Consider the following 10,301-nt stretch of genomic DNA (forward strand, 5'->3'; position numbering starts at 1 on the left):
CTTTTAAGTATCTTTGCTATTATCTTTGCTGTATGTGCAATAAGACTTATTGTGCGATGGTCGCTGCATTTTGTAGCTTTTGTCTTTTTCTTTAAGGCAATCATTGTAACTTCTGTAAAGTCCTTGGGCCACTCCCCACTTTCATATATGGTGTTCATTAGTTTTGTCAGTGTTTTCAAACCACCTTCTCCCAGTAACTTGAGCACATCTCCAGGTACATCATCATCTCCTGTAGCCTTTCCCTTCCTCATTTCCTTGATAGCTTTTTCCACCTCACTTTGTAAAATATATGGTCCTTTCTCATCTGTATCTACTTCTTCTTCCGGTATGTTAGAGAAAATGCAGGAATGAAAATACTTTTCAGACAAACTTTTTCATATCAGCAGACCAAGAGAGGCAAAGAACTTACGTACTAATGGGCACCACGATTACTGTAGGAGCAGGGATACCGCAGTCGGTACGGCATGGACGACAGAGGGGTCTAAGTTCGACTCCCGGTAAGGTCAAGAATTTTCTCTTCTCCACAGGGTCTCCATGTTGCAGAGTCCTTCTTAAGAAGCCACCAGTTGCTCAGCTACTCAAGAATTTCCCAAACATTTCATGGAACCCATAATTGCGGAGCTATTTCAATGAAATAGCGGCTCCGGTCTAGAAAACAGAAATTAACGGCCGTGGGGATTCGTTGCGCTGACCACGCGACATCCTCTATCCGCAAAAGTTGGCACTAAACTTCACCGACAAGCGGCGGTCGGTCGGTCGATATAGTTTTCACTTGCGAACTAAAATCACAGAGTTTGTTCTTGTTTTCATGGAACCCGAAGATTCATTCGTGTTCACAAGGGCCCGTCACTGGTCCCCATCCTAAGCCAGATTAATCCAATAACATTGGTGATAAAAAAACTCCGTGGCCTATAGTCCGCAAGCGAACTATACCGACCGAGCGACCGCCGGTTGTCGGCGAAGTTAGTGCCAACTTTTGCGGATAGAGGGTGTCGCGTATATTATTGCTGCTAAGGAACAGTAATTCATGGCGTAACCAAAACAAGAGCGTGCAAAGATTCAGAAGTGCAATCACAATCTCAGAGATGCAACTTGTAAACCTGAAAAAAATCTGCATAGTCTTCTGCTAGTGACGCGTTAAGAACTCGCTGTTAATGTTGCAATTACAGACTAAAAAGCCCTTGGCCAAAAACTTTCTCGATGTCTTTCTTACCGCCATTTACTTATTCACTTAATGTAGTTCTAGTGATAATAACAACAATGGCAGTTCTACAGTTCAGGACTTTAGCAGCCGGCTTTCCACCGCGGTTCGATTGAAGGTCACGTCACGTGGGATTTGTGGTGGATAAAGTGGCTTTCGGGCACCTACTGTCCGAACACTACGGTTTCTTCTGCCAATGTTCATTCCAGCAACTTCTCCATATTTATTAATCATCCTATGATAGACGCTATACAGCTCCGATACTGAACGCGCCGTTAAATGACCAAAATAAAAAAACAACAAGCAATGCCTACAGGCGAGCTGGGCATCCCTCAAAGTTCAGTTAACGTAATGTAATAAGCTGGAATGCCTTTACATCCCACTTTAATCACGATAAATGCAGTTAAATTACGTAGGTTACTCTCTACTCGGCATGTGTCAAACAATAGTTAGCAGTGTCATCTATTATCGAGCCCTGCAGTTAAACTTTTCGAAACACTGACAGTGGCGCGCCAAGCGGCCTTACGCTAAACTTACCAAGCAAAACGTGACTAAGAACGCTAATATGCGTGTGATAATGATCTGTCAAGCGCAGTCATCGGCTACAAAAGTGTGCAATAAATCAAATTACCATCCCAAAACCTGCCCACAAACAATCTATCACATGGCAGCTCAGCCTTTAATAGGTTATAGGTCAGCTGGCCAGGGTGTAATTCCTGATATGAGCAAGGGTTTCTCATTCTTTATCAAATATAGACTACCCTCAAGATTCACACAATCTTCTAGGTGGGGGGGAGGTCTTCTGCCAGGGTCAAGTGGATGGAGAGTGAAGATCATTACTAACCTCCACACAGCGCAACATATAAGAATGCATCGATCTTTACTCCGATTCCTACATTTGTTTTCAAGCAATGGTGGTTACACATAAACAAATTATAACTTTCACATATGTTAGTTAACCCTCCAAAGGCCTGTGGTTACTATATGTACCACCCATTTTAAAACATCATGACTCTGCATTCTGCCCACATGGTGTGTTTGCCTTGTTTTGTATGGTTCTCACAGTAAACAGCTATCATTTTCCTGAACAGCATAAACTGTCTGATTTTGTAGCAGAGACATCATGTTTCATGTGACGTACAAACTGAATATTTTACATGCTTTAAGTAAACTTAACTGCAATGACTATTCATGACTACATGGTCTATACATGAATTTTCTCAGTGTTAGCCTTTTTCCTGCAAAACAGAGACAGCTTCTAAAATTGGAACAAGGCCACAATACAGAAGCCATATTACAGGCTCAGAAGCCATTAGTTTATCCTCTTAGTGCACTGAATGAGGAAGTGGACAATGAAACACAAGGAAGAGTATAACACTAAGGCTCTCTTGGATGTGACACTGTGTAGACCAAACCAGTTCCTCCAAAACATTACTACATATCCACGAAATTACACAATGTCAAATCCTTGAAAAGTGCAACTGTAACAGTCACTGACGTGGAAACATCAAATCAAACATTACATCTGTAAGATTTGAGGCTTTCACGGCGGTGACTATGAAGAAAGCAGTCTTCTGGGATTTGGCACCGTGTATAAGTGGTGTTAACCGAAGTTTCGGAGGAACGTATCGCCTCCATCTTCAGGGTAGAAGAAAATATAAGAATTCTGCAAGCGAAGAGACCGTGAGAACCGGTAAAAGCAGACTGTTTGGGAATATACACAGCTATGTGAGAGCAGTGAGGGTGAAGGGGGAAGGGCAAGTATACAAGTGAAAGCAGTAGTGTGGGAGGGGTAGGGGAAAGGGAGCTGGGACAAGCGTGGTTTTTGTGTAGGGGAGAGAAAGGCAAGGTTAAATGCGATACGTTCCTCCGAAACGTCGGTTAACACCACTTATACACGGTGCCAAATCCCAGAAGACTGCTTTCTTCAAACATTACATCTGTCTTGCAGAGGCTACGAAGCACTGGTTGCCAAATTATGGCAGTATACCTACACCATCCAGGTGTGGTAAATTTCGCTATCAGAATTTAAGCTGGGTTATTTACAAATGTAATCCTTTAAGCTAGATCATCCAGTTCATAACTCAGAATCACATTCACTTTTAAAAAGAACAGCCAAATTTAAATTTACAATATAGGATTTGAGGTTTTCACAGCACTGACTATGAAGAATGCCTCTTCTGGGATGTGGCACTGTGTACATATTTTGTTAACCGACATGTTGGAGGCACATATCACCTCCATCTTCAGGTGTTGGCTCACACTGATTCATCACTTCCAGATTGCTTATATTCTGAAGATGGAGGTGATACGTTCCTCCAAAACGTCGGTTAACAAACTACCTAAATGGCACTACATCCCAGAAGATGGTATTCTTCTCAAATTTACAAATTTCAAATTAACCACAAAAAATTTGGATTTTTCAACATGAATTTCATGCAAATTTAATGTCTGTCTGTAATTAGAATGTGATTTACTACTGTTGGACAACAGAGGCATGGTTAATACTGCAATGTGAAATGGTCCTACTTACGACTGGCAGCGCATGGCGAGTCTAGTGACTGGTGCAGGAGGTTCCTGGATCTTCTGCTCTGTCTCGTCAACATGCTGTGGATCATTCGTAATTCCCTCGGAAGAAACTGCAGTAGGCGACGATGGTGAAATTCTGGGGTCACGATCTCTCCCCTCCGTCTGTTCTAGCTTCCCACTTACACTGTTCTCCTGTTTAACCATCTGTGGAGATGTGGACGTTCTTGATGGTTCTTCTGGCATATTACCTGCTCCATTACTTACCGCGGTTGGAAAATTCTGAAGACGAAGTTTGGATGGGAGCACAACTTCTCCATTCCTGAAACCCATTCTATCTGTGATCCTCACTGAATCTGGTGGTTTCTCTTGCAGCTTCATCTGTTCTAAAACTGGTGTCGCCAGCTTTCCATTCACCATTAATTTCTGAGTTGGATAACGTAGTGATGATCTGGTGTTATCGCCATGTCTGGACAAGGGCATTCCTGCAGAAGTACATGTATCACTTTCTAATGGCTTGATAGTTGAAGTTCTTGCAAATGTGTCATTCATATTTCTGTATGCTGGGGATGTTACAATGTAGCCTTGATGACTTGAACTGTTTCCCACATGGCTGTTACTGACTGCACCACACTCTTGTCTTCTAGTCAGGGTTGCACTGCTGGTATGCCTAGTCATGGAGACATTAGTATCTATGGATCTCTGCGTTACATTCATGCTATCTGTTAGTCTTGAAGTTATATTTCCATTTTCTGCTTGTTTCTGACTTCCAGTGCCATTTTCCAGATGCCTCAGGGATGAGCCATTCTGGTGGTATCTCTGAAGGGTAATTTCATTACTGACAGATCCCTGGTTTTGATTGCTCTTACCTACATGCTTCTGAGTTGTAGCACTTTCTCTGTGTCTCTGAGTCACGTTGCTATGCTCTAGATGTCTTTGGGACGTGATGATATTCTCAAGACGTTTATGTGGTACAACACAATCTTCAGTGTTTCTTGGAAGTGACAAGCCTCGTTCTGGATACCTTTGGGATGAAATTCCATTTTCTGTTTGTCTCTGCAGGGTGTGGTTGCTATCTGCAAGGCTACTGTTTTTGCAGTACTTGTCTTGGACTTTTTGGTTAGAACCATCAACATGTCTACTAGAAAGCAGATTATTTGCTGCAGATATCTGAGGCACATTGGTTTCTGAAGGACCCTGCGGTGATGTCATATTTTCTGGATGCCGCTGTGTCAAGTTTCCAGATTGTCTTTGAGGTGAAGTAACACTGTTCTCACCATGTCTTTGGGCTGCAGATTCATTTTGGACTGGACTGCCATTCTCTGGACTTCTATCTGAACTACTTTCCAAATTCCGGACTGTAGTATCTTGATGCCTCTGAAGTGATGAAATGTTCTGTGACAACTGTTTTGGGGGTGAAGAAGTTCTTTCCTCGTGAGATTCAGACACAACTGTCCTGTCAGGAGAATGAAGTTCTGGAGGCGGAGGAGGCAGTGGTTCATCAGACGCAAACACTTCATCTTCAAGTACTGGTGGTGGTGAAGGTGGAGGCAAGTCTGGACTTGGAAGTCGTTCAGGAACAGGTGGTGGAAAAGCAGCTCGTAGATGAGGTTTCTTAGGAGGTCGCTCTGGAACCCAGTCATCAACAGAGATGGATGGACCGACTATGAGCGGTCCAAGCAGATCAGTAGAGAGAGAGCCACAGCTGGAACTAATAAAAGTAGATCAGTATTCATCATTAATGGACTGGCATCTTTTACAGCTGGACATTTTATAACACCAAATGCTTCATCCACCTACCTGTGTTGATGGCGTGGCCCATCACGAATACTACCAGACTCAGAGTTAAAATTCTCTTTATTTACTGCCGTCTGTGAAGAGAACAAATGGTGTAATATATATCAGACATATAAAAGTATTTTACTGTCAAATTCACTGGGTACCACATTTAATATTGTGGCATATTTACTGTTGAGCCACAGAAACAGCCATTGCTAACTATTACATGCACATAACAATATAACAGTGGGGTTATGCAATCTGTTTCTAGGCAATGGTTCAGTGAACACATTTCCGCCTATCGGACCATGCTATGTAACGTGGTGATGTCATCAATGATACTGACTGTGTTTTCTGTTGGGTCTGTGCAGAGTGCTTATAGGAGCAGCGACTTCAGAAGCTGGAAACACTTGAGAGTACAAGGACAAGAATGGAGCATGTCCTTAGTGAACTGTGAAGATTAGTTGAGTACAGATTAGGATAGAGTAGCACAAAGTGACTGAAGACAAAAAGACTTCATAGTGATTTGAAGTGCTAGTTTCTGTGTTCAAATATCTGAAACCATTTGTCCTTTTATGTCAATAAATATCTGTCCAATCAAATGAGTTCATGGACTTCAACAAGATCTCATGTCATGCATCAACATGCTGTATGATGAGCTGATTCTAAAAAATCTTAAATTTGGTTTAATGTACAGCAGGGATTATACACAAAAACAGAAATTTCCTGACAACCTTTAGTTCCGATACCAAACTTAATTAGAATCAGTGTGCTAGTTATGGAGATTAAGTATGCAAATGGACATGCATGACCTCCTGATTATCCATTGATTTTACATATTTTGTCCAACAAATGAACAAGGATGTACCTAGCATTCATCTTCTTAATATCATAAAATGAATTTCAATTTTAGCCTCTAAATAGATACAAGCATTGCTTAACAATGTGCATGCTCTATTATACTCCTGGGGTTCAGCAAATTAAACCTCTAAGTCAATCACTAACAATCACTTATAATTTACTCTGGATAATTCTATATAATAATGTGAAAATGAACATTAAAGTTCTCTTATCTGTAATAACAAAGGTAAACTTGTCCCTATGCTTAATTAATCAAGCCATTAAGACGTATGGAGAAGTGTAGGTGTACTTCCACCTTGACATTAAATGAAGGTGAATGGTCACCTTCACACCCTAGCCGCTTTAAGCCTGGGCAAAGTGCTGCTGACACCCATTGGACAGGAGGCCAGATGGGCCACAGGGCTGGTTTGGACGATGTGGATAAGAGGAAAATCTCTTGTCCCTGCCAGGAATCACAACCTGGCCATCCAGCCCACAGCCTGCTGCTATACCAACTGAGCTATCATGGCTCCCGATATATGTAACATGAGAAGAAATTACATTACAATAGTCATAGCCTACCTCTCGCCATGAGCCACCAGCATAGTCTGACGCTGATGAGGCTCTGCGGGATGACTGTGAGGCACGGGGTCGAGGAGGTGGTTGAGGAGGAGGTGACTGTGGGCAAGGTGCAACAGATGTTGGCTGAGCTAACTGAGGCTCTGATCTCCATGTCTGGCTCCTTGCAGTGGCAGAATGATGGCGTTCATAAAATGACAGCAGTGCTTTCTTCTGGATAGCTTTCAGTGTTGGATCTGACACACGATGTCGCTTGTCTGGATCCAGGTACGTGTACCTGGTCTGCTGGCGCTCTAGTTCATTGATTCTCTCAGCTACAGACAATGTAGGGGGCAGCAAAGACATCGGAATCAACCTGTTTGTTAACACATGTATTAAGCGTAATAACATTTGGATGCTTATTCGTGGCAGACCAACTATCAGTATGTCTAAGAGTGTGGTAACAGAAACCCCAAAAATGGAGACTTAACCAAAATGAAGTACACAACCAATGCAGATATTAAATATTAAACACAAATATCATGATCATAAATTCTGCAAATTCTTTCATTCACCATTAAAATCACTTGTAAAATCGTACACTTATTATTTAGTAAAATAAGGTAGATCAAAGTATTACCAATGACATGAATTTCAAAACACTGCACCGTGCAGTCAATATGCACTCTCCATAAAAGAATTCATATCCTTAGAGTAAGCAAAATAAAAAATATAAGCTAAATCAGAACAGTCTAGCATTTACTGCTTTCCTTTGTCCTAAATACTTAGTGTGGAGACCATAAATCAAATTGGAGATAATAAGAAGAAAAATTGCCTCTTTTAGAATCAATAATTTATCAAACTAATTTTAATTTCTGATAGATATGATCTGTGTATTGACATAATAAGCCTTACAATTCTGATGGAAATTTTAAACCTGCAATTCAACAGTCAATATCACTGCTGAGAAGAAACTAATAATAATAACAACAATAACTAAAACTATAATATACCGTTGTCATTATCCAAGATGTGGGGTTCTCATGGCAGTGATTATGAACAGCACCATCTTCAAGGATGTTATGTCACACAGTCTGATAGATGTTTACTGACATTTCGGAGGGATTTGCTACTTCCATCTTCAGGAGTGAAGAGTAAACTAAAACAGCAGCATGAATAACCATTCTACTTGCTCCATTCTGTCTGCTGTTTGTTGCTTTCTTGGTTCATTCTTCGATCGTAAAGACGGAGGTACAGTAAACTCTCGCTAATCCAGTTACAGTTTACAATATTATATTTAAGCATCCTGTTACTCTACACAAGTATTAAAGATAAGTAGCGGCACGCACACAGGGAGCCTACACACAATACCTGAACAGTGCTGAAAATAAGAAGTAGCCGCTGCAGCACCATAGACATACGGCGGGTACCCCTGAGAATTTTAAATTTTAAAATTTGAAAAAAAAAAAAAAAAAATTGAAGAAATTTTTAAATTGGAATTGAAGATTTTAAAAGTGCCAGTTTTTGAAAATCAAATTGACATGTGTAGGTTAACAAAGATTTTGTACATATGTGACAGATATCAACGGGGAGGATTCTGATATATCGAAACCTGTTAGCAACGGAAAAATGAACAATTGGGAAGACTAGTATTTTTTAAAATTTTAAACTACGTGCAGCATAGCAGCTACGTGCGAGTATACACCTGACGATGGCCGTTTACAGCCGAAACATATAGTGTAGAAGAAAGGAAGATGAAAGAACTACAATAAATTGTTGCACTTAGGACTATTATTATTATTGTTGTTGTTATTACTATTATTATTGTTATTATTATTATTATTATTAAAACATTTTTTATGTTTTTAAAAAAATGCATTTATTATTTTGGATNCCAGTTACAGTTTATCCGGATATTGGATAATCCAGACAGAAATATGAAAAACGTTGTTAACAGTTGAGTACATACTTTATAAGACACATGGAAATTAGGAAAGCACATGAGTCACTTGTTCGTTCACATTTCTTCAAACCTGAATTATTATGTTCAAAACAAGTATAACTTTTGGGATTTCTATAGATGAATAAATACATTGTCTTTTTATATTTTTAAATAAATGCTATACAGTGATACTTTCCACTTATTTTCATTAGCACTACTTACATCATTAAATTTTCCATTTATGTGTGTTCTAAGTTTATTGTCTTTTAGGGCTACCTTTTGCTTCACTAATCTGGATTATCATTTCATCCAGATGACATCCCCCATCCCAATTATTCCAAATTAGGGAGGGTTCACTGTAGTTTATTCCTCCAAAACATTAATGAACCTCTAGCAGACTAAACTGCATAAGCGTCCCAGAAGATGGTATTGTTGTTGTTGTTGTTTTTTTGTTGTTGTTTTGTCATTAANCTGTATAGTATAAATTGGCAGTGAGTAGAACGATACTTTCTAATCATGTGTGCCAGATACTGCATTTATGATTCAGTTGGATGTTCCTGAAAACATTCGGAAATATGTCAGGTATTCGTATTTGATTATATGCTTCAATTAGTAACAGCCACAACATTTCAAAGGTAATCAGAATGCAGTTCTTGACCATTCCTACCCTAAACATCCTTGCTGGCTAAAGCCTTACATATGCATGACACTAACTTCATAGAGCTGAGCCCTTCTTGAGAAGCCGCCAATTGTGCAGCTACTCAAGAACTTCTCAGCATTTTATGGAACCCGAAGTTTCATTACCATGTTCACAAGAGCCCTCCACTGGTCCCTATCCTGAGTCAGATGAATCCAGCCCATACCACCCCATCCTATCTAAGATCCATTTTAATATTATCCACCCACTTACATCTTCATCTTTGTAATGGCCTCTTTCCTTCTGGCTTTCACACCAATATCCTATATGCATTCCTCTTCTCCTCTGTGTGTACTACCTGCCCTCTTTATCTCACCCTACAGGACTAATTATACTCGGAGAAGAGTAAAAATTATGAAGCTCCTCATTATGCAGTTTTCTCTAACCTCCCGTCACTTCATCTCTCTTCGGTCCAAATATCTCAGTCACTTCATCTCTCTTCGGTCCAAATATCTCAGTCTGTGTTCCTCCCTTAGTGTCAGAGACCACATTTCACACCCATACAGAACCGCAGGCAAAATTATAGTTTTGTAAATTCTAATTTTTATGTTTTTAGACAGCAGATGAAAAGACGAAAAGGTTCTTGACAGAATGGTATGAAGCAATATCCGAATTCAGTTTCATCTCGATTTTCTCTTGAATCAAGTTTTGATTTGTTACTGTCAATCCCAAATATTTGAACTGTGCCACATTTTCGGAGTGCATAATGCCACTTACTTACTTACTTACTTACTTACTTACTTACTTACTTACTTACT

At 40.0% G+C, this 10,301-nt stretch overlaps 1 protein-coding gene across 1 annotated transcript in view; it reads right to left on the reverse strand.

Moving 5' to 3' along the window:
• The window catches only part of LOC111873927 (protein Shroom), a gene marked incomplete in the record, with an annotated part of 420,460 nt that overhangs the window by 53,311 nt on the left and 356,848 nt on the right, over positions 1-10,301 (reverse strand). Inside the window, 3 exon segments of the mRNA XM_033755279.1 lie at positions 3,735-5,438; positions 5,528-5,598; positions 6,929-7,280. Coding sequence (XP_033611170.1) covers positions 3,735-5,438; positions 5,528-5,598; positions 6,929-7,280 — 2,127 coding nt within the window.

This window comes from Cryptotermes secundus, unplaced genomic scaffold (assembly GCF_002891405.2).
Source record: "Cryptotermes secundus unplaced genomic scaffold, Csec_1.0 scaffold639, whole genome shotgun sequence".
NCBI classification, from domain to species: domain Eukaryota; kingdom Metazoa; phylum Arthropoda; class Insecta; order Blattodea; family Kalotermitidae; genus Cryptotermes; species Cryptotermes secundus.